Source organism: Prenolepis imparis, unplaced genomic scaffold, assembly GCF_030444845.1.
Source record: "Prenolepis imparis isolate NDT839.2.m4 unplaced genomic scaffold, iyPreImpa1.0 SCAF_2, whole genome shotgun sequence".
NCBI lineage: Eukaryota > Metazoa > Arthropoda > Insecta > Hymenoptera > Formicidae > Prenolepis > Prenolepis imparis.
In genome coordinates, this window is record NW_028141160.1 from 12,838,777 (window position 1) to 12,865,475 (window position 26,699).

Below are 26,699 nucleotides of genomic sequence, written 5' to 3' on the forward strand. Positions count from 1 at the left end.
GGGATTAAATTCAAGGGCTCAACAGTAATCCCTGGTAACGCTACAGAAGCCTTACACGTTGAAAGATACGACATATCCACGCGACATATATTTAATAATTTATCTTGCTCTAGTTAAAATGTTTACAAATGGTTACACATTTAATTAAATTGATTAGTTGGAGTAATTTGGTAAATTAGAATGTCAATATATATAAATATAATATGAAAAATATAAAAAATAATACACAAAATTAATATAAAATTATGGAATTCCTTATCTTACTATATTAAATTTATATTTATTTTTATATAAAATTATTAAGTTAATTTTTAAGCGTTATTCGTTTTTTCTTATTGTTGATGTAATTTAAATTTTTTATAATTCTAAAAAATTATATCGAAGAAGTCGGCTTCGCATACAACAAAATATTTATAAAGTCAAATGAAAATATTTTTTTTTTTGGAAATGAGATTGTATATCGTACATTTAATAAATGATTAAGCATAGTAGCACAATTTAAATGTAATACGAATAAAATTCTCACGGTTCTCTCTTTTTATCAAATAATAACAAATATTACACAAATAATCTGTTTTAATAGTCTGATGCATCTCGCAATGAAAAGTCATAACTTGTCTAACTCATATGTAAATTTCCCTCTAATAGGTCACGAGCGAAACAAAATATTATTCATATCTGAAAGTACTTTCTATACTAGCAAAGTTTCATTCAAACTGATAGATTCAGGTCGACGAGGTTACCTTGTAAACGATCCCGTCAGGTTTGAAATTTCGAGCAACTTTGCACGCCGGCTTATAATTCGAGGTTCATTTACAGTATCCGGCAGGTAGTGTAACTTTTTTTTTTGTAATAGGTAATTTGCAGGCAAACGAAAGTTTCTACTTACCGATGATGAGCTAGGGAGTATGTGTCAGAGGAAAATCTGCTCTTCGTGCGCTCTTGTCATTCTCAAACGCTTTCCGAAAGGTCAAGCTTGACTGTGTTGCTAGGGCGATCAGGCAATTTGGCTCAGATTTTGTAAGCTTCCTTTTGATGAGGAAAGAACATTTTTGAAGGTCTTGTGCTGATCGGAAACCGATATTTCTGAAATCACAGTAAAAATATCGTGACAATTTTTATTCTTGACTTGAGAAAAAAAAATATTTCTCTTAAAAAAAAAAAAAAAAAGAAATATTTCGACTATTAATATATTGCAAAACAAGTACGACACGAGATTAATTAAAATTAAATCACTCTAATTTCTAAATAAGACAATGCAAAATACAGAATTGGCAGCTGCAAAATTATGTTATATCTTAAGTTCTAAATATTAGTTTACGTTAACTGATCCCACGTGTCGATCTATAAGAGCGGTTTGCGATTATGACAAGTCTGTTAGGAACTTATGGCAACTTCCATGACACAACCGTGTCATATATGTATAAAGCAAGATTATAAAGTGCGCGAATATTCCTAAGCTATCCCGATCAAAATGTAATACTAGTTACGTTAATGTTTGCGTTTAATATATGCAAGTCATTTTCTCTTGTGACATTTCTATGGAAACCCATCACAAACATAAGCTACGCAACTAATTAATATTATATAATGATACTTATATATAATATATATATAATAATACTTATTAATATTTATATATAATAATACTTATTAATATTTATATATAATAATACTTATATACTATATTATATATAATAATACTTATTAATATTTGTATGTGTAGATGAAAATCAAATGTAGATGGAGAGACAGAAAGAAAGAGATGAATATTATACGAGTAATGCTAAAGTCTGAGTTGAGCTTAAACTTATGGGATTTTGTGAAAATACGCAAATATTAGACGTAGAGTAGACTAGTCAGCTTATTATTAGAGAAAATCAGAAACAATAAAATTGTTGAGGTGAGAGTACCGAGAACGTTTAAAAGCGGCAACATTTATTCACGCTCGAGCTCCCGCAACACTCACCCAGCATATATTTGTTTCAAAAAGAGATTAATTCTCACCACTCTAAATATTATAGTCAGAATACACCGTGTTACATTTTTGAAATTGTCGCATATAAATATTCATACTCTTTGAAAATTATGCACGCGAGTATATTTTAAATAAAATATCGTATATCGTATGTAAAACTTTCTGTTATATATTTATACTAACGTTTAAATTTACGTTTAGCGAATTCAAAAGTTGAAGAAAACTGCAAACATACGACAATGATTCTTATGCTTATTCTTTCGCGATTCTGCAAATAAGATTATGAATTTAAGTCAAGTACTATAGATATTCTCAAATTTCTGCAATAATATTTGAATGGCCTACACTCACAGGGATGGATCTACGTGCAAGCTAATGAAATTTAAACTTTAGGCCACTAACTTCAAAGGTCCCTATAGAATATATGTATATCGGGAATATACATATTTATACTTTAACTCCTCTGTCGCGTTTATACTTCCATTGAGACCTTTCAAGATTATTAGTTTAAACAATTAAGAAATTATTTCTTTGAAAAGTTTCATAGAATGGGCTCAATAATGAAAATAATTTAAAAAGTTGAAATGTTACGTTTTACTGACCATTAACATGTTACACTAAAAACATTTTTAAAACATCTGCCGAGCGAAATAACTATTTGAATAAGTAACTTAACCCTCTAATTGTTTTCAGCAGTCCATTAACTCTCGAGATCTTTAAAAAGTCTCTACTCACCTCCGAGATAAAGGGTGAAGAAAAAAATTTAAAAAGTGGCCGATTAATTGTTCGCACGAGGGTCGAGCGAGGGAACTGCGAGAAAAGAAAGGAAACGCAAAATTTGTAAGAGAAAACGAAAGAGAGAGAGAGGGAACAGTACAGGATGCAGGTTGTATATATGAGAGAAGAGAGTCCGCGTCGCGGAGTGCGCGGGACGCGAATGCGCATGCGCTGTATCCTCGCCGAGCGCTTGTTATGGATGCCTCAGTTTCGGCTCGCCTGGGCAGTAGGCAACACGGCCGACGCCGAAGCATCGTGCCAAGCATTCGGCCGGGGAGCCCCGGGAGATATTCTAAAGATAGAAAGCGCGCGTCGCGCCGCACGATCACGACGCGAGGAAGACGCGTGGAGAAACGCGCGTGTTTTCCGCGCGAGCGACGACGACGACGACGACGATGATGAGTCGTCGCGCGTGACGCGGCGGAATCGAGGCGGACGATCGAACGTGGAGAGGAATCGAGGACGCGCGGCGACGAAGGAAGAAAGACCTTTCCGTCTGTCTCGAGAGAAAACGTGGATGAGAGACGAGCGAATCGATCCGCGGTGACACGCGAGTGGTGCGGAAGCTCGGAAACGACTCACTCGATCCGCCGTTCGATGCTCGATGCTCGGTGATCCATGTAGGAATTGTTATAAGTTCGCGATTAGATTAAGCAACTTGAAGAGTAAGAGCGAATCTCTCTCTCTCTCTCTCTCTCTCAGCCGGGCTGCTCCGCAAATTGCTTCGACGATCCTCGACGAGGAACACGGAACTGGAATGTCGTGTATAGATAATTTTGCCTGATGACGAGGAGAAATTAATAGAGACGCGAGTCGAGTGATATATCAACTGGTGCTGGTGCGTCGCATCACTGTCAGAAACATGCGTGACGAGAATTTGCAGCACGCGGACGAAGTAGATTTCGCTCCGTAAGCTGTTTATCTTTCGATGGTTTCGGCACGTTTGTTTGTTCTCCTCTCGATTCTACATAAATGCGTTTATGGCTGCCGGGATTAACCCCTATTTTTCACGTTAACGCTAGTACAAGCGATGCATCGTTTACGAAATTGGCGCTATGAATTTTTTCCCCAAATTTAATTAACTTTGGATAAAGATATATGTTTCGGTATTGAGATACTAATCATGATATATCAAAGAGAGATGATTGCGACATCTGTTCAAAATGTAAATTAAATTGATTAAAAAATATGTGCAATTATTATATTCATTTTGTACTATTTTATACTATCTTATACTAGCACAAGAAAATATTAGATATAAAGTATATCGCACAGTTCTCACAATTTTCTTTTTTTTCTATGAATTCTTTGACTCATTTCGAATACATTTTCTTTAAAAAATATCGAAATATCGATAATTTTTCATTTGCAAGTCATAGAAAGCTTTTCATGAAATTTATAAGGATCCACATTTACATAGAGATAGTAAAGAAAGAACAATTTCTCTTTCATTTAACTTAAATGTTAAAAAATTGCGAAGAAAAAGATGATGTTCAGAATAAAATAATATCGATTTCCTATTAATCAATAGGAAATTGATTTTTATTATCAAGGAGTCCACAAATAAAGATCAGGAAACTAGGGCGCTAGATGTTTAAAAGTGATAGTATGCTTCAAATTTATGTAATCTCTTTAAGATAAAATATATAATTTGAATGAAATTATAATATACATGATCTCTAAATATTTGTAGATGGATAATAATTTCAGAGATATATAAGCAAAATTTTATAAATTTATAAAATATTCAACTTTTTGCAGACTTCTTAAAATGTATGAAGAAAAATTATTGAGAATATTTTACGAAATGCATTAACATGTGACAAAACATTGTTGAGCGTAAGTGGTTCAATTTTGGATTTGTTACGGTTTGATTTGTCCGCAAGCTATAATTCCCGTGAATGATGCATCGATTCTAAAGTCCAGTGATAATGCTCGGCTTATCATGCCAACATGTCAGTCTTTTTATCGCGTTCTATCACTTTTCTCAAAGCAACGACATAACATTTGTTAATAGAGAAGTTGCATATCATTTGCAGTTTTATTCGATCATTCCGATATTTTTCGACTACGACGACAAACGCAAAGATTCATATTTCATAACATATTTATTATTAAATTGTCGTGATCTTATATTGACAATAAAATAAATGCAATATCAAGCTTTGAGCTACCATAACATCGCAATAACTTAATCTATTTAAAATTAGATCAAATTTGACATCAACTTAAAAGGAATATTTTTTTTATAGAATGCAAATGGATATTTTTTTAAAAGAGATAAATATGAAGATAAAATGAAGATTTTTTATGAAGATTAAATTAATTATTATATGTATATTTTTTTAGAAAAATAAATATATGTATGTATGTGTATAATAATTAATTTAAAGAAATATTTATGTATATGAACACAACACATTGCAAAAATATTTATGAAAATTAAATAAGCAAAATGAATTTAATTTTTTTATCTTATATTGATCTTAGAAAACGGTGTTGCAAATAAAATTTAGAATCAAATATAATACATTTAACGCTGAATGCAAAGAGACAGAAGACAGTGAGAATATTTTCTTCACTGATCAACAAAATTTTATCGTGAATATTTAACATTTCAGCAGCCGCATAAATAATCAAAATTTTCCTACGCAAATGTGTTATACAATATTAAGTATTCGATACCTTTTAAATGACATACGGCTGTGTAAAGGTTGAGCATTAAAGGCCGATGTTACCGGCAGTATCCCTCCGCTCTCGCGACGGACTTTCGCTTTAACGAAATGCATTTACATTTTTTGCATCGGGAACTTCAAAAGCCATTTAAGTTATCCGCGTTATACCCGGTGCGCTTTTTACGTACTTCCGCTAAACTTTAGCGGCGATGCTTATCAACGTTAGAGATACGTCCAGCGTTTCCTGCAGAGACGGACAACTCGAACGTAAAGTTAGCGATATATAGCCCCGATGAAACAGAACACAGGAGAGAATCTCCCCTTTCCGGTTACGCCCGGCTGCCTTATAACGCTTTCATCTACTTATCGTCGAGGCTCTCGCCTTGTATACGTTCCCACTGTCGCTTCGCACGTTTCTTTGACGTGCTTTTCGAATTCGACGAGAATCGAATAGGGGGAAGTAATGATACAGATGACTTTGGTTACCACCCTCTACGTCCCTCGAAACTCCTTTATCAATGTCGCCGGAATTCCGTCTCGCCGCTCCCGATTCTTTCGTTCTTTCTTTCGCTCGACGGAGCTTTACGTCCAACTTGACTAAGACTTGTCGGCTAAGATTTCTCCTTCATCTCTTTGTTCCGAACTGATCTAATCTGATACCGCCATTACGCTAATTGAAGCATCACGTCGTTCAATGTTGTCGAACTAATAGCGAAACTTCGGAAGTCTTTGTGACTGGACTTGACTAATGTCGGATAATGAGAAAGCGTTAATTTTTTGTACGGGAAAGATAAGACGGTAGCATCAAATATTATTTTCTAAATAAAATTGTAAATAGAGTTTATGCAGACGTATTAAATATGCAGACTTTTTTCTCGATTAAAGATATTTCATTCGATTAATCATTTTTAAAAAATGTGATATTGTCCTTTAATTAAATGCATATTTCTTTAAAAAGAAATTATTGCAAATACTTTGATATATTGAAAGAACAAGTAAGGTAAAAGTATAAAACTTCTTATTCGTTATTTATACTTATTTTCTAAAGATTTATTATAATTGCTAGAAAATTTTGCGATACCATTTAATAATAAATATTTCAGATTTTAAATATTAACAGATCACTGAAATGGAAATCAGTAAAGTTTGAAACGCAATAGGTTGCTTGTATTTTTCAATTCCCTGCTTCCATGAAGACCATTTCTCGTATTTAACAGGCTCGTTCGTATCGACGAAGTGACGGCCCGAGAGTTTTATTTGTCACATTCATACCGAATATCGATCCCTCCGACATTCTAGATCTAGATCGTCTGGCACGTTTTCGTCTGTCGAGTTCGTCGCAAATGAGATCGATCAATCCTTCCGGTCGGTAAATATGATAGATATCATCGCAGCCGTGTATGCTTCCAGTTAATGTCCCGGAGATCGAGAAACATGAAGATGTTTAAGGGGACCATGACTGTTCGCGTACTCACCGACTGGACCAGTGAATCAAATGAAGCAAATTGTACGTTTATTGACAGAAATCTCGAATAATTTGAGGGACAATCGACGATGAAAACAAATGGCAGGCACATGAAGATCGTCGTATTGAAATTTTGTAAAGAATTAATGAGTTCAACGAGATTCTTAGGAGAAAAAGAGGATTTGTTGTTATAAAACAATGAAAGGATATAATTTGCATACTTAATGAAAATATACAGGTCTCATTAAGAGAAAAACGAATGAAAGAAAAAAGTAGAAGAGAAAGAAGAAAAAAGCGAGGTGAATGTGAAATGTGTAAGATGAAAACTTGATAAATACGAAACAAATAATAAAACAAGATTTAATAGCGGGAAATAGATTCTAGTCGAAACGAGAAAATGAGCTTGTATATTGAAAACAAAACGTGCAAAAGAATGGAAAAGAAGAGACGTGGATAGAGAAAATTGGATGAAAAAAATTGTTGGAGAGAAGCAATTACAGATATCCTCGGAGAAAATAAGAGGACCACTGATATATAAAGCTCTAGTGATAAAAGTGGAGAAATCGATGGTGGAAGATTTAGGACCAAAAAAACGCACGATAAAGTGCAGAGATCTTGGTGAAGAGAGAAAAAAAGAAGATTTTACACGCGGAGTGGTGAGAATTGATGTTGAAGGGGAAATGGAGAAGGAGAGGCTAGATAGATGAACTCGCAGAACGGAAAACTTGATGTGAAGAGGAAAAGCAGCAACGAGGAGACGCGAGGTTTAAGTGACGGGCAACCGAGGAGATGGGAAACATTCGAATGAGGGACGAATAGAATGTGGAGGTGGATTAATGTGCGTCTTGGGACCGTCGTGTGTTCTCAATTACAAGAAAAGATAAATGTATGCGCGCGTCAAGAACATATACCGAGTACATAATAAGATCCGTACGAAGAGGGAAAGCTTCTACGAAGTTTATTTTGCTTATCTTTGCTGTCAGCGATGGCGAGCGATCGTTCACGGGTGAACAGCTTAAAAGCGGCCGGTTCGCTCTAAAAAGCGCACGTGTTCCTCGCCAAGATTGTGTCACAGGATGTGAATCTTTCTCATCGGCCACGAAGTGTTCGAAGTGAAGCGGCAAGTTGCTTCGATCACTCGCTTTTAGCGGTCGCGTCATAAAATAGTCGATTTAATAAAAAGAAAAACAATAAACTTTAACAAAGACACGCGGATTCTTCAAACTCGACCACGTGCACTGTGTTCAGGAGTAGAAAGCAAAAATTTTTGCAAAGAGAGGACTTAAGAAATTAATAATATAACGAATTCTCTTTATCTAAAGCGTCTTTTTACTGCCGATCCGTGATTCGACAAAAACGACAGTTCTTCACCGTCGATCGTATTTTGTATCATCGATCTTAACGTAGTGCAGTGCGATTTCGCGGTACCGCCGAAGTGGCAGGAAGTGAAAGCGGAATCGAAGCGCCGTCGCGCAATCCACGAATTTCGCGACGCAAAGTGTCGATTGTTTCCCCGTTTACAGGCCGGTTTGGTTAGTGTCTTTCGCGACACAGGGAGTCGCGTTCAGGACTTGTAGCCGCAACATGGGTTGCGAACTGAGCAAACTGGCCACCTCGAAATCGCGCAATCAGGCCGGAAACGATGACTCTTCGCCACCGCCGCCGGCCGCCACAGATCCGCGACTTCCGCTCACGGCCAGGCAAAAATTTACGGTTATCGCCAGTTGGAAAGCGGTTTCCAGGGCACTGGAGCCCACGGGCATATACATGTTCATAAGGTATGTAAGCCATCATTAACGTCGCGAACCTTTTACGACTCGCTCGCTACAAAAACGTTCGAGGGGAACATATGACGCTTGAACGATCGTATCTTCGCGCGCGATAAACGAGAACACGATATGCATACGTTCTCGTTAATGTGAAAGATCGTTTCAATTTCGCATTAATTTTATGCGAAAAAATATTTCTCCTGTATATTTTTTTCTTCTCTAGAGTTTCTAATTAAATTACGTTGTCATCAAGCAATAATTTAATTAAATATAATAAGCAATTTTTTAAATATATAAACAAATATATGATAAAAATAATATTGTAGGAGGACTTAAATTCTCTGACCCTAACAATTCTATGAGCCAATTAAAAGATAGATATCCCGATAAATAATGCTCCAATATTTCATTGAATGAGCGTAATATGCTACAGAAAATATTTGCATATACACTTTAGCTCTTCCATTTTAGAAACATGTGCAAAAATAATGTGTTTCTTTAAAATGTGTAATTTGCAAAACATATATTAAAGTAGGTCATGCAATAAATTGTTAACTCTAAGTTTATTACCGGACTTTGTGTTAGCAAAACATTAAAAATGACTTTATTCCGATATAATTTCTTAACGCTAAGGGTAAAGTCTATAATTATTGAAATATTTTTACACTTTTTACTTGTTCCACACATTATCGATCACATGACGTGGTCGTTACTTTACCTATGATACTATAATACTTTATCTTTGTACGATAGCTGAAGAGGATGAAATGTGATAGGAACTGTATTACAGATATTTGAAGTTCTTTTTGAGACAATTAAGATAACTATCCTGATAAATGATAGACCATGATACTCCAATATCATTGAAAATGAACAAACTAACATTTATTAATTGATTAATTAATCCGAAAAATTAATTTCGCGGAAATCACATACGTAAAATATTATGTATATTTTATACCTGACTTATTTTCTTTCATTTATGTTGCAAAATTAATCACAAATTATAATTTATACCTAAATGCCGCAAAAAAGCAGAAATATCTGTAAACATTTTTAAAAATCACGATTATTTCTCACTTTTCAGCAAATAAATTTTCTCATTGATTCGGTTTTATATGAAATATACGCATGTCTTCGTTATTAACACCTAACTCATCATGCGGGCAAGCTCGTAAACAAGAAACACAAGTGAAGTTTTGCAAATTATTACATGCAATATATATAGAACACAACTTTACAGAAACATATTTTATGCAGTTTCTAGGTCAAGCAAAATTTGCATTTTTCAGTAATAAAGTAATAAAGTGTGATATACACACACATAAATTAATCTATTTTTTTTTATTTCTATAAATAATTATGTTAATTCTTTATTTTTAATAATATTTCTCGAAAAATATGCATGTAATAAAATATTTAATTTTTTGATGAGACTTTTTCATTCCAATCACATATATCGTGAATAATGATCACTGGAATATAAAAAAATTGACAATCATATATATAGACAAATCAGTTAAAAATCTAGCAGATTCTGAAAATAATAATTAATGCTATTCTAATTCTTCTATAAATATTATGTAAAACTTTTACAAAAACTGTTTAGAGGTAATTTTAAACACGTGTTTATAGGCAATTTAAAACATTTTTTAAAATGTTAAAGCTAAACGGGGATCTTTTTGAACATATATTAAACGCGTCATTCATAAATTTTAACATTTTTCAGCGAATTTTTATTTAAACAAAATTTGTAAATACTACATTTTTTTAATTGTTTAGTTCTTATTAAATTTTTTACTAATTAGATCGAATATATAAAATATATTCCTGTTTAATGATGTATAATAAAATATTAAGAATATATAAAAAAGAATTCTCTCTCTTTGGGACTACAAGTTGTCCTATACAAATTCCGGCACTTATAATAACATTTGCGCTACATAAATTAACACGTAAACTACCGTAGAACTAACACTGTTACTTCGTAATTGTAATTTTGACGTAACAGTAAGCGATGTCTCTATTACGGGGTTTTACATAATATGTTTGAGATTTCGGTACGTGAGCCGGAAATCAATTTCGTCTTCCGAAAGTGTATTAGTATCGAAAGGAACCGTGTCGAAAATTTCGTCTTCCGTAAAAAGATGGCCGTATACATTTTCCAAAGTTAGGATACGGCGCGTTTCGCCCGCGTCATGCGCCATTACGTGATTAGCTGAGCGTTTAGGCTCTTCAAGGCCGCCATCAACGTCAGACGCAACCCTGAAAGAGGGTTGATGTACTCGTCGATCCTTACGCTCCCTTCACGCCCGTTTTCACTGACGTTCCTTTACACAGAGAATGTCTATCGGTGGATCGTAAACCGACCGTCGGCCGTGTCATTGCTCGTGCATCGAACTGAGGGATAATCCTCCTTCTGGAGACCCCATATTTTGATCATACAAAGCTGTGACGCGTAGATTAAACGTGGAAACTATCGTGGAACGGGTCTATCTCGAGACCACCGTTAATTGAGATCGTTTAACACTTAATAAACATACACGAATTTTTCTATTCCGTTTTCCGCTAGAGCGATAATAGTAAAAGAGAAACTTATGTGCAATTTTTTAGAACGAGATTAGTGATTTATAAATTATATAATAAAAGTAAATTATTAATTTAACGTTTACGACAAAGCAAACATTAATTATTTAATTAATTAAACTTGTTCTTAAAGCACAAATATAGAATGTATAGAAATTTAGGCGTATTAGATTTTTGATTATAAAAAGGTTTCAATTTTATTTTGCAAAGAAGTAAATTTCTAAAGTTTCTTTAAATTACAAAAAGCAAGCGATATATATATACAAATTTATTGAGATGCAATAATGTAAAAAGTTATCAAAGTACACCGTTTCTTTTATGATGATAAACAAAGCATTGATGTATTCCTCTTTCATTATATTACGGTAAGGGAAATAAGAACTTCGTATTATATTTCATAGAAAAAAAAAAATGATTTACCATTATCTTTGGCGAATAAGAAAGCTAAGTCGATTTTCATAAATGTTGCAAATGACCCGATTAAAAAGCTTCCATAAATAACTGACCTAGTACAATATGGATAAAGTCTCGTTCCAAAGCATTTCGTATGAAAGACGCGCCTTCCATCTCGATATTTTTCTCCAGAGAGAAAACAGATTGAGTCGTGAAATTTTCGCGAAGGACTCTCGATTCTAATCCGCAAGAATTCGTCGCGTAATTAGTTCGCCAAGTACTAACATAAGAGACTGGCACTTGTGCCTGTTAATTTCTACAAAATTTGGCAAGAGTCCCAATTCACGGACGAGTCGTCGTCTTGACGAAGGTCTCCTGGAATACTGCACACAAAGAAATATGTACTTTCGTAGAACTATTGCTTTATATACCATTGTGAAAAGCGTTCGTGAAGGAGCGTCCTTTGGCAGTCTTTCGATCGCGAATGTAGCAAGCTACAGCAATATTTATCACGATTTGGTACAATCTTATTCGAGTTTGTCGTCTGAACAAAAGCGCTTGTTATATTATCATGGAATTGTCTGCTTTTTAACTTGCAGCTTATGAAATTCGCCGTTCGTTTCAGACGCCAATATTCGATAAAATCGGGCTGACATTTTCTCGAGCAAAATTTTCAGAATCTGCTAAATTTTTGACTGATTTGACTGTGCAATTTTTTTATATTCCAGTGATGATTATTTCATGATATATGTATATGTGATCGGAATGAAAAAAAAAGTCTCATCGAAAAATTAAGTATTTTATAAAACTATATGTAATATTTTTTATTAGATGTATTTCTTTCTTTTTCTCTTTTTCAATAAGTTATTAATCATGTTATTTTGTATTACATGTACATTTGTCGAGAAACACAGATTGGAAATCACCAATGTAATTAACGATTCATTAAAAGCATTGTGATAATATCGATAAACTAAATTGTCGCATAGCAATAGCTTTACGACTGCTAATTAAATCTAATCTTGTACAGTCAAGTGACTGTATTCTGAATTTTAATAATTTTCGAGTTCCAAAGGAACATTTAACTCAGAAAGTGTTTCGATTTAGAAATAGTTTGCAAAAATAAAAGATATCAAATTTTTTAATTGCTTATCTTAAAAATAAACCTGTTAAAATCTACTTTATTAATCACTAAGTCGCAAATTTTAAAACTTTAAGATTACAAAAAAAGATTACAAAAAAACGTTCGAGAGAGAAAGAGAGAGAGAGATTTAAAAAGAAATACGATTATATTTCTTGTCACAATACACCGAAGCCGCAATAGCGAAATAAATTCTTAGGAATCTCCGATAAAAATTACTCTATCGGCGGGTTATAATCGAGATTCCAGAAGGTCCCTCGCTTTTAATTGAGATATACGGGCAAACAGCTGGAAGAGCAGCTTGTCGTTTATCCTTCAACAGGCACAATCGGACATTGATCCAATCGTAATACATCTAGTCGTAAACGAGATTACGTCTCGTTCGAGGACACCGTGCGTGAAGTTGTCTCGTTAGATTAAAGTTCTTCAAATCAAAAGTCCGCATCGTCGACGGCCATGCGAACCCCATCGTGCCTATTCCCATCTACGATATTGGATTGACGCCGATTAAGTTGAACAATCGAGCGAGCATAACCTGGACTGTCCGTCCTCTTCACATCTTTTTTTTTTATCAGGCGAATTGACGCCTGACTCTATCGTGACTTTTTCCCTCCATTACCTACATTCTACATTCATCCAATCTTTGTTGAAGTGAGAAAATAGGGTATAGGTCATAATTTAGAACTGTAACGCATTAAAGCAGCGCCAACTAGAATAATTGAAATTGTCATTTTAGCGTTATAGCATTCAAAATTATAATTGAAAGAGATTGAATGAAAAATTAAATTATTTATATCGACTTATTTTATTTCGGAGAATGGTTGATGTATTTTCATTTTTTTTTATTTTTTAGAAATAGATTGATGAGTAAGTTGAAGGAAAAAATAAACTAATCATTAATCATAAGATGCCAGAATACATAACGCATTATTGAGAAAATATTCTATCGCTATGAAAATAGATGTGAAAAAATATCGAAAATATTTTTTCAAGTTAATCATTGTTGTAAATTGCAAATTAGAATTTACACGTTTGACGAATTCACGTTTTATTATATTCATTAAATTGACATGCTCGCGCACACACTTACTTAGAGAGTGTCAATATCGCAATGTACTTTGTCCGACAAGTTCAGAAAATCGTGATAAGAAGATGACTATTGCACAAAGTTGGATGTTTGTAAATGCACTATATAATTTTAAAATAAAATTTAGAATTGCATCATTAATAGTCAAAAAGTAGAGAAAATCGATATACAAAAAAAACAGACGAGTTTTAAAAACGTTTGATTTAATTGAACGTTTGATTTAATCTGCTTAAAAAAGATTGGAATTAGAAGGCCTAAAAATCTGTCAATTTAATTAGCGACAATCCACAATCAAAATAAATCCCCATTTACATTCGATTTGTCACAAGCAAAAGTAAACGTGCATGCAAATAGATCCTCTATTACATTACTGCATTCGAACCTCGTATTAATGAATCTCTGTGACGCATTGATAAAAATAAATTTACATGCATTCGTGACACTGCTATTTATCTTGGTAGATTTTTAATAACTGTATTTTGTTATAATAAAAAATAGTGCAAATTATAATAAAATTAATATAATCGAAATATGACGCACGAGATTTTGTATGCGATTAATATTGATATTAATTTTCATTTTTCAATATGAGATTGGAATAACTAATTTTCTACATCTCACTAATTTCAAACAATTAACAATATAATACTATTTTTAAAGCGGTTTGATTTATCGAATCAATCTAATTTGTCCCAAATTTGATAAGGAAATTCCTCGATTTGACTCGCATTTTACCAGATTATTCGTGCGTTTCTATCGTACAGGAAATTCTACTGAATTGGCTAGAACAGTTTCCTCGGTAGAATCAATGAATCAATGAGAAAATATACGCAGACAAACTCACGAACTCGATTAAATATTTAGAGGTACTGCAGCAATTCGCTATATCTGTTCTTTCTAAATACACAAATGCGCAATGCGTTTCTCGTCTCACTTTTCTCTATCTTCCGATAGCGTAAGTTAATTGCAAAAAATTTGCCTTTTTACAATAAAATTCTCTAAATATTAAGTATGATGTTATACATACTGGCATTGAATTATTAGAGGTGACTTTACGTGCGTCCTTTTAAATATTAACTATAAACATGTGTACATATACATACACTTCGTTCTACATACTTGACTCCTCTTTGCATGCGTGTTTTATTAATATTTAATGTGGGATACTCAAGGGAGAAACATTTATAATTCTCAGATACGCGATTATAGTAGACGTATTCAAAAGAGTAATAAATGAGTAGCTCCTTTAAATTAGAAATTTACAGATATTGAGTTTGATAATTTTAGATAGCGATAATATTGAAGAAAATTATAAAATTATAAAATTTTACTTTTAAATATTCGATTTTTCTAAATAAATATTTATCTTGATAATATTGAATGTTAAGGATAACTTCACTGATTTCAATGACTTTAAAGTATATTATAGAAGAAAGAATATTCCTTACCAAACATTAAATATCACTCTCTGGTTTTTAAATTTTATAAGCATCAGAAGATAAAAATTTATTTGAAAAGCACTACCAAATATTTCAAATGCAAAACGTTTAAAAACATTTAATTACATTTTTTTTGCAGGCGATGTAAAGTAAACATCGCTTTTTGAAAAGTCATTGCATGAAAAATCGAAAACGTACGGAATTGCACATTTTTAAATCTCGTTTCGTATCTAAAGCACTGGGCAGTGTGAAATAAATCTCGTTTTGTTTTGCTTTGAAAAGTCAAAAACTTATGTGAAATATATATATTTTTAAATCTCACGTTCAAAGCACGAAACTGTAATTGACTTCGTTTGTTTTTTGTAATACACATTAACGATTAACTAAAATGTTTTAAACATTGTTTATGGTTATCATCTTGATCACATATTTTGAGATTATTGAATTTACACACACAAAGTATAATTGTCCCTAACATGCGGTATTATCTTTATTTTCTTTATAAGATTATATATATTTCTATATATTTTTTTTAGAAAAAATACAAGTTATATAAATTTCGATCATTTTTTTCAATTGAAACGGTAAACGATTCGTTCAGAATGATATCAAAACGATGTAACAAGTTTCGCATTAGGTCTATGTTTCAGTAAATTACGGATAAACAACCGGTCATTCGTATTTTCTTTCCTTTCCACATAGATGAGCCTGTTCTTTATTTCGCCTTTCTTTGTCTCGCTTTTTCACAATCCTTCGAGAAACAAGAGATTTTCTGATATCGGCACACCTTTGAGTAACAACGTAACTCTGATACGTAGTATACACAAAAGGGGTGAATCAAGAAGGGTTAAGCCGCTATAAAATTTACCCCAGGAATTAGGTCAAAAGCTCTTGTTTAAATAACAACCTTCTATTCTTGTATCGTGTTTGCGAAATAGATATTATTATCTTTTACTTTTTCTTATTTTCTATTATTTTCTATTATATATTATATATATTTCATATTATATATTTTCTAATATTATAAAAAAGTGAATACTTTATGAAATTTTTATTATAACAAAATATATATAGCGATACATAAATGCAGCAAATATACTAACACATATTTATATAAACGTTCATAAAAAAAACCCTAATTCTTATTGCAATTTAAAAAAATCGCGAGAATCCGAGAGTAACATCGACACGATCGACATATTTCTTTCCTGCACGCGGTTTTATCTCTTTTTTTGTCAATGAAATAACTCATTTTTGTCTTCACGTTTCCATTCCATAAGGACGACAAGTCTCTATTCACGAAGTAAATCATTCATACGAAGAATGCTTTTTCGTCGCAGTTTTTTATCTGACGATTCTACGCCAATCGCATATAGTGGGAGCATCAGAACACTTTTATTATTATTGACCAATGAGAACAGAAAAGCTGTCATACAAAGGGAAACCGAGTGCGTGTGACAGGCGATGGGTAAAAACAATGGAACGGGATCAGTACTCCGATTGCTTAAAATAGGAATAATGCGAAAAACGCTCGATGCTGTCTAGAGCCGTTAGATATCCCGAAAAGATGAATAACGATGAAGAAAAATAACAAAAATTTTTGAAAATAATTAAAAGAATATCTCTAATTATTTTATAATGCTTTCGTGTATATATCAATACGTCTTATTTATTTTTAAGAAAATATTAAACTTTTTAAAAAAATTTTTAAGTTGCAGAGAGCTCTATAAAGAATATTAAAAACCTAATTAAAAAATGTACCTTAAATATATATTATTTATCTGTGTTAATTTTTATTCTCACAGAAGGAACGATAAGATGATAACAGAATACTGTGGCGCGGTCAATTTTATAATGGCCTGATATTTCAATTCAATCAAGTTATAGTGTACATACACATATTTCTCTCTCTTCGTCAAAAGTATCTCCTGTGCTTTACGATAGCGTAGCTTTCTCTGCGCTCTATTTGCTCGTGCGCGAATGGCGCGATTCGCGATATTGAAGCTAGCTGAGCACACGCGACGAGAAAACGTACACATAGAACGGGTTCGCAGAGACGATATTTTAACGTGAAAATGATGACAGTGCTTTCTGCTTTTGAAACGTAAAATAAATGAGTTTTGTTCAGAAAAAAGTCATTATCCTCGCGAGTATTTAAATTAATCTCTCTTCAATTCGATTCTAATTAAATCATACTAACGTAAAAATGTAATTCTCTTTGAATTGCTTGTTTTCATTGTCAATCTTACTTTACTTTCTACTTTTAATAATTTTTTAATGAAAATTTTATTGCAATTTTTACCAATAATCTCGTCTAATATTATATATCAGAAGCATAATTTAGTGTTGAAATCCCTTGAATATTATTTCTTTAAAACTTTTTACGTCTAAATGTATCTTTGCTAAATTATTCGATTTTGTTTTATCTTTAAAAAATATTTACAATAATCATATATATATATATACAAATAAAACTTATATTGTCTTTTATATGGAGACAATTATATATTAGAATATATTTAGAATAGTTTGAATATAATATTTTTATTGATTTTTATTTAATAAATTATCAAGAAAAGTTATGTATATACTTTTTGATGAATTATTCAATTATGCAATATATAATGCAGGTCTTCAGATTAATATCTTAATTAAATCTCTATTTAAATTTAATAAAGTATAAATAAAAATAGATAAGAGGAGTCAAGCAAACAAATATCTATTAAAATGAATAGTTTACGATTAAATTGAAAAATAAACAAACATTAATCAAGTGTTTTATTCTCTATCTCTTTTTTTAATCTCTCTCTCTCTTTCTCTCTTTAATATTATTTAAAATAATAACGCAATTCTGCAGAATGTCAACAATTTAAAAACTCTTACAGTTTTTTACAGTTTTTCATATAATATTGTGAACTAATTTGAAGATTTAATTTAATATCGTAAAAATGTCAATTTGTTACACACAACTGGAAATTTGATTTAATACAAATATTTTTACACATATGGCGTTATTTGCTTTGAAGTTTAAAACAAAGATGTAAAAGTAGTAAAATCTGTATTATATTCACTATATTTATGGAAATTTTGAATAAAATTTTTTGTTGCAACGAAATTTCACTTTTATATGATATCTCGTGTATGCATTTAAGAAATACGCGCGTTAATTAACAGATTACGCAAGTTCGTCGAGGCTCTGTTCTAAAAACACACACGAGCTCTTTCTACTATTTTTCTCAACTGGTCAGCGAGCAATACGTTTCCTGATATTGACGTTTTCACAATATACGAAGCACGAACACAGAGCTGAGTTAGTCAACGGTTACACTGAAATAGTTCAACGTGAAAATGGAGTCGGATTTACTTTCATTCGGAAAAATGGACCAATTTGATATCGAAAATTTTTTTAAACCATGGCTAGAAAGGAAAAAGATTCAAGAAGAGAATTGTATTTAATAATTCTATGTGATTATTTACATCAATATATTTCAAATATTCTCGACAAAAATTTTTACGCAAAAAATAAAGAAAGATCGCTATAATTATTCTAGCTAACTTAAACAATACAAATATAATAACAAAAGAAAAATTATCTCTTCATTCTTATCTATAGTAAAAAATCTATAGTAAAAAATCTAAATTAATTTTGTCCTGAGAACAAATAATGCCATATGTTTTTGCCCCAATAAATAATGTCAAATTAAATGTTGAACGTATAATATGAATTGCGGTCGATTAAAGTTATATTTACAGGCAAATAAAATTCTTTCCGTTTTTGCGATTTAAACTTTTAATTTTAATATATAGCACAAAAAACAATTTAAATTTAATTTTGCTAAAATCGCATTGTAAACGCTCGCTTTTACGTAATCAACGTACAAGAACGTATTCCACTTTGTTTATTACCGTTCGATCCGATATTATCAAAACCAACACGAGTAATCATGCTTGATATAATATTGCGTCGTTGACACGCAATCACAATAAATAACTTCATATTTGTGACAATTTAATATTCGTCATGTATGAGGATAAAATTTCTATTTCTACTGAATTTTCCAAATAATTCAAGCGTGATGCATCGATATAATTAATGACACTCAATATCTCATATAATCTTAATTGTTATTATTCAAAACAACATTGCGAAATATTTATTGAGATGAGATAAAGTCATTTAGGTAGAAAAATCTTAATTCCATAGTATATAAACTTGTTTTTGTTTAGAAATTTTTATTAGATATTTTTTTTTTATGCCTTATTTAATAATCAATAATGAACATTTAATCTCTATGTAATAAATATTTAATCATCTAATTAACAAATTTATTAAAAAGACTTATAATAATATAAATTTCATGATATTTGTTCTTGAAATTTCTCTCTCTCTCTTTTTCTCTTTCTCTCCCTCTCTTTCTTTCGATATCTATATCCCGCAATTTTGCAATTTTTAGTAAAAAGTAGTCTGAAATTTCTCTCTGAAATAGATTTCGCATTAATTTATACAGCGATATAATAGCATGTCTCTAAAGTCATATAATTTGACACTCAAAGAGAATAACTGACTGGAAATTTACAGTTTCGGTGCATTTCCGATTATTTATTAAGTATTCATTACAGTGTAAATAACAACCACGTCAATAATGTATCTATTATCTCCTATTATATCCTAGCTTCTATCTCAATAAAATAAAACAAAAAAAATACGATAAACATATAAACAAAAATTAAACACGAGAAGTACGAAAATATGCACTATAATTTTATTAAGAGCATATTAATGTTCAAAAAATTATATTAATTATAATATATATTTTGCATTGATATGTACAAATCACAAATCATAGACAGTAGATAGGATATTTATTTCCTCGCAAATATTTATAATGTACTTCCATTGCATTAAATTTTATTTATACATTATCCTTGGATAGAGGTTAAATGTATTTGAAAAGTAATTAAAATAAAAAAATCAAAAGCGACTAGAATAAAAAATTCAAGCTATCAAAATAAATATCAGTAGTGCTGCTTTTCGTATTGCATAATTTATTGAGTTATATTATAATATATACATAGATAAGCTATTTTCTCTTGAATTTTGATTCTCTTGTATAGATTGCATGAGCGCAATAAGAGAGGGAGAGGCCAATATGTGACACAATGATTACTCTTGGATAAGATTAATCCGGGAATTCCGTTGTATCTCAATATTGGCGAATCTGCTATGTTCCTATATACATTTCACGCGCGTGTATGTCTGCCTCACGCATAATTTAAATCTAAGCTATAGATGCGTGGTGTAGAAGGTAAATGTCGCGTAAAATAAGACGGTAATAGCAGTGACACAGGAGTTCTGCAGTATATATTACCGTAAAACTCGTACGCCCTTTGAACATAACTGTAATTGAGTTTTAGTGCATTTAATTTCTATTGTATATAGTTTCGTAACCTTTTTCTTTCTCTAGGATTTCTCTCATACTTTTGAACACTTATTTGCAATTTGCAAAATGCAAAAATTTATGAAAACTAAATTTAAATTTAAAATAGCCACGTTATATGTATATTCCTTTGTGTATGTTTTGAAATTAAATGCGGAATTATTCATTATAATTTGTAGTGAAAACTTTAAGAAAGCTATATAAATAAAATATCATGTAAATATGATACAATTTAGAAAAAATAAAATCAGCAAAGAGAGAAATATTTTAATTTTAAAAATGTTATACCATTAAAATTAGCGTTTTGTTCAGATATAAGTCTCTTTCTCTATAATATTAATTTCCTGTCTAACTTTCTGACATCAGACTTTAGAGATATTCTATCACTAACATTATGTTAATTTTTATTCGATGCTATGTGGAATGGTTACAAATTACTTTTTTGATGACAAAGATATACCTATATGTATTTCGCTTATCCTGTGTATTTATGCGTATGCATACGTACATATATAAGCTCATCGATTCCCTTAGGCATCCAGCTTTAAGGTAACTTAATTAAGCTCGCATTAGCTATACATGACATCCTCAACAGTTATGAAGGAGAGAGAGAGGGGGGGGAGAGAAAGAGAAAGAGAGAGAGAGAGAGAGAGAGAGACAGAGGGAGAGCGGAATCGAAGCAGCCTTTGGTTCAGCGGCAGCCTCAGAAATCAATAAACGATTACAAGCATGTGAGATCAACGCGACGCATCGATCGTATTTTTTTAAGCGGCAAATTTATACATTAAACTCATTTATTAATATCTCTCTGTCTTCCTCGATCGTGTAACTTCGTCATTTTCTGTACTAAAGAAAGTATTTAAATGAAGCAACATATAATTGACTTATGCGTTCGATAAAAAAAGAAACTTCTATGATAATACTCGTTTAATTGTATAATAATTTTTTTATGTATTTTTATTTTCTAATATTAAGGAAATAAATATTTTTTTAGATAGAAAAGCAAATTGTGCTATAGGGCATTAAAAATATCTCACTTAGCCACGGAAGAATTAATAAAGCAACTACGTGTGCTAAATGTATTCGATAGTAACTTTGATGCTCATGTAAAAATAAACGGCTTTCTCGGGTAAGAGCAGCTTTGTGTTTTTAGCGTGTACATATAACATGCATAAAAAAAAGTCGTATCGCAGAAAAATGTCGTTGCTTACTATAGAGTTAAGGGTCACGCAAAATAATAATACACAATGAGCAAAGCAGACCAGTCTCAAATATTTATATATTCGAGCCGTGATCACACTATTAAGTTAAAGTTTACTTCCCACCCGAATGCATAAAGTGAGCTAATTTAATATAGAGATGTGTGCAATCAAGGTATATTTGACATAATTCTTGATATTCATTATCTTCTTTCGATTTTTTATTTAAAAGTTGCTTATCTAAAAAGTTTGATATTCTTGAATATGCCGTATATATTTTAATAAAAGCTCGATAATATCGCATACACTTTTGATTGCATATAATATAAAAAAAAATGTATTAATATAAAATAATTTTTAAATATACACTGAGAGAATTTTCTCTTAGAATTTACCTTAAAAATGATGATAATGGTGGGACAATATGGTATGAAAAGAATTTTATGAGAATTTCTTTGATTAATATTTATCACAATAATAATATCTATATCTATCATAATATATAAAATATAAAACATGTTTGATTAATTTTATTAAACTGCATAGTAAAATTAATCAAACATATTTTATATTTTATTGTAATAGATATTATTTTTATTGTGATAAATATTAATCAGAGAAATTTTCATAAAATTCTTTCCATACCATATTGTCTCACGATTACCATGATTTTCAGGGTAAATTTTAAGAGAAAATTCTCTCTGTGTATATATTCTTTCTCTTTTGCGTTTCTAATAATATTTATCAAGTAAATGTACAAGTATTGCGCTAAAATCATATGATTCTAGTATATTTCTTTAAAAAATTCTACCCGTTGAATTAAAAACGATATCTCTTCTTTTAGCAAATCGCATTTTCAGATTTATGCAGCTCAATCTGAATATTATGATAAATATATTAATATATAAATGGTGGAATTTGAATTATGCATGCAAACTGAATACGAGTTTTCGAAAAAAAAAAAAAAGAAGGTTAGGCACATTCCACCGATTCTTTTGGGGTGGTCGTCAGAGAAACTGGAACACGTACCACTCTTAAAGAGAATGGATCATATCCGCCGAGCTGGCAACAGCCAAGTGGCAAGTTGCACATGTTAATACCTTTATGAGATGAGTGAAATTATTGATGAAGAAAATGATTTTTTCATAACACGTCCTAAATCATTTCGCATTTTGAAATACTTATGTCAATTATACATTTAAAGCTATACATCTTTTCTATTTTCTCGTCAATAATTAAAAACTAGAGAATTGCAAAAATATTTGTGTTGTCAGTTGTCTAAAAGAGAAAAATATTGCTTTCACCAAAGCACTATACATAAACCAAAAAGTACATAAAATATTACGATAAAAAAGTACGTTACTAAAACAAAAGTTTTAATTTATTTTTCACCGAAGTTTTTATGAGGCTGCGTGAAAAAATAAATCTCTTTTTTGGTATATCAGTATTCAAACAATTGTTTCAAATGTTTGAAGCAACGATAACATTTGAATAACAGGCTGCGCACAATAAAAGAAATAAGGAACAAGGAATAAGAAACAGAAAACAAGAACAAGAAATAGGGAACAGTTCAATATAAAATATAAAATATAATTTAGTAACGCAAAATAGAGGAATAGTGTTAAAGTGAAGTGATGAAATTTCTCTATTCTGCGTTACTATAAATTACATTTCATATGTTTTATATTAAACTGTTCTCTATTTCCTGTTTCTGTTTTCTGTTCTGCCTTTCTTATTCCCTTTCTTATTCCTTTTATTGTACGCAGACCCTATATTTGTAAATTTTAATATATAACATTAAAATAATCGCCAGAAAGTTTTAATCATGTTTTTAATATGTAAATGTACATGAACCAAAAAAAATGGAGAATTTTTAATACTTTTATTTGCTTGGCATATATATATTTTTTAATTTTTCAAAGAAAATCATGTAACTCATTGTTTTAATGAAAAATGTAATATATAATTTCTTAAATTTTTTTTGGTAAAGTTAACATATAATTTCTTAATTCTTTTTTCTGAATTGCGCTTTAGTTAATTTTTGGTGATTAATCTACATATACAGATAATGTTATACATACATATGTGCAATACACTCACCGATACGATGCACAATAGCGAAGCTCTATAGTACAAAGCGTTGATCTATAACATATAAAAAACACAAATTATATGTATAAATAGTTTTCAATTACAAAATATATATACAATATTTCATATTACAAAATTTAGTTTAATAAATTATATATATAATTATATAAATTATATAAATATATATAAATATATATTTATACATATATACACAGAGAGAATTTTCTCTTAAAATTTGTCCTGAAAATCATGGTAATCGTGGGACAATATGGTATGGAAAGAATTTTATGAGAATTTCTCTGATTAATATTTATCACAATAAAAATAATAATATCTATCACAATAAAATATAAAATATGTTTGATTAATTTTACTATGCAGTTTAATAAAATTAATCAAATATATTTTATGTTTTATTGTGATAGATATTATTATTTTTATTGTGATAAATATTTATCAGAGAAATTCTCATAAAATTCTTTCCCACATTGTCCCACAATTATCATGATTTTCAGGGTAAATTCTAAGAGAAAATTCTCTCAGTGTATTTATACATTTATATAATATTAATTTATATAAATTTGTTTTAATTATAATTTGCTTACCACATGGTTGCTCCGCCGTTGCCCGATGCCTCCCCGAGCCTCCTTTTCCTTCTCTTTTGTTCGTAGCGTCTTTTTGGCACTTACACAGCACACGCTCGCGAAAATACGATCACGTGCGCGCATTAATCAGTAAAATAAAATAATCGCACGACACTTTGAACGACACTCCCGACGTTAATCGTACGCGACTCTGTGCGGCTCTTCCGATTTTAATCGCGCGATACTTTGTGCGGAACTCCCGACATTAATCGTACGCGACTTCATATTTCGACACTCCCGCTTTTAATCGTATGCATATTTTATGCGCTCTTGTTAATTATATGCGACGCATATTTGAGAGAACAGTGGCAATTATAATTATACGAAGCTACGATCCGCGCGGCGCGAACTTTACGCGGGATGTCGCCACAATGATGCCAACTGACAAAATACCCGGGAAGTCGCCGCAGTGAGGCCACCTGTAAACATAATTATAGAGATTATAGTCTTTCGCGATTAATCGAATAAATTATATAAATTATATATAAATTATATTTCTTCGAATAAATTAGATCTAAATATATATAAAATATTGATAAAATATAATTTTTATAAAAGTTGCGTGTATTATTATGAGAATTTTATTATAATTTATTTATTAAAAATTATTAAAAGTTTTGAAAAGTAAAATATCCAAAATAAAATATCCATCCTATGCATTACATTACACATTTATGTCAAATCAATCGTTATCGCGGAGATAAACGAGTAATTATTATAATTTGACAAGTAATAAATAATAAAAACGAAATAAATTATAATCTACTTGAAGGTTGCTCCGTCGTTGCCCGATGCCTCCTCGGGCCTCCTCTTTTTCCTCCTTTTTTGTTCGTACTTATAGCAGCTTTTTGGCATTTATATAGCACACGAAAATATTCGCACGACAATTTGAACGACACACCCACACACCCGACGTTAACCGTACGCGACTCTATACGGCACTTTCGATTTTAATCACGCAATACTTTGTACTCCCGATATTAAACGTAACTTATTTTCATACTTGGGCACTCCTGCTTATAATCGTACGTATATTTTAAGCGCTTTTGTTAATTATATGCGACGCATATTTGAAAGAACAGCACGCGACAATTATAATTAAACGAAGCTACGATCCGCGCGGCGCGACGCACGAACGCGGAATGTCGCCGCAGTGGTGCCAACTGTCTAATTAGAAATTACCTAGGCTCGCGCGATTAATCGATCATTGAAAAGATCGATTAACATAGAACGCTATATTCGACGTGACAAGTGCTTCGAACAATATTTTGATTGACGAATCAAAAGAAAGAAATATTTTTCTCTTGTTTCACAGAACAGTTTTTTTTAATCGGGACAACAGAAAACAGAAACGGGAAATAGGGAACAGTTTAATATAAAATATATGAAATGTAATGTAGTAACGCAGAATAGAGAATTTTATCACTTCACCCTTAGCACTATTCCTCTGTTTCTCTATTTTGCGTTACTAAATTATATTTTTTATATTGTTTTATATTGAACTGTTTCCTATCCCTTGTTCTTATTTTCTATTTTTTATTCTCTGTTCTTTATTTCTTTTGTTGTACGCAACCCTCTTTAATGTTTAAATTTTTACGACACGTCAGAAAAGAAGTTATTAAACAAATAAGACTGACAATACAATATATATACGCATAATAATTATTACAAATAAATATCTTATAAATTACGCATCATATGCAAAGCCATATATAAATATTATTTACTTTATCCATATAACCGGAAACGTAATATGCGTACTTAGGACTTATTTATTAACAACATAAATTAAAGTACATAATTAGATTCTCGCTAATCATTTATGGATCAAACTATTAATGTCACTGCAAATATATCAGAAAATTTCAATAAATATATAATTAGACAGTTTCATAAATATTTATGTACATTATTTCTGATCTGCCATTACATATTTATCTTTTAATAACATAATACGAGATAATTCGAAACCGCTAATTATCAGCGTAATACTACATCCGATACTTGATATTATTAT

At 31.1% G+C, this 26,699-nt stretch overlaps 1 protein-coding gene and 1 long non-coding RNA gene across 3 annotated transcripts in view; one reads left to right on the plus strand and one right to left on the minus strand.

The window, feature by feature from the left end:
• The window catches only part of LOC145946224 (neuroglobin), a 207,179-nt gene that overhangs the window by 164,604 nt on the left and 15,876 nt on the right, over positions 1-26,699 (plus strand). The window contains exon 1 of one of the 2 annotated variants that reach the window (XM_083055754.1): positions 2,640-8,673. The exons of the other annotated variant lie outside the window; for it this stretch is intronic. Coding sequence (XP_082911880.1) covers positions 8,480-8,673 — 194 coding nt within the window. The 5' untranslated portion in view covers positions 2,640-8,479. Of the gene's footprint in view, positions 1-2,639; positions 8,674-26,699 lie in introns of those variants that run through there. 2 annotated transcript variants of the gene reach the window in all.
• On the minus strand, positions 1,012-24,783 carry LOC145946241 (uncharacterized). The gene is made up of 3 exons (XR_014427030.1): positions 24,644-24,783; positions 24,048-24,092; positions 1,012-1,086 (listed from the first exon to the last, which is right to left on the minus strand). It is a non-coding gene; the product is annotated as an uncharacterized LOC145946241 (long non-coding RNA).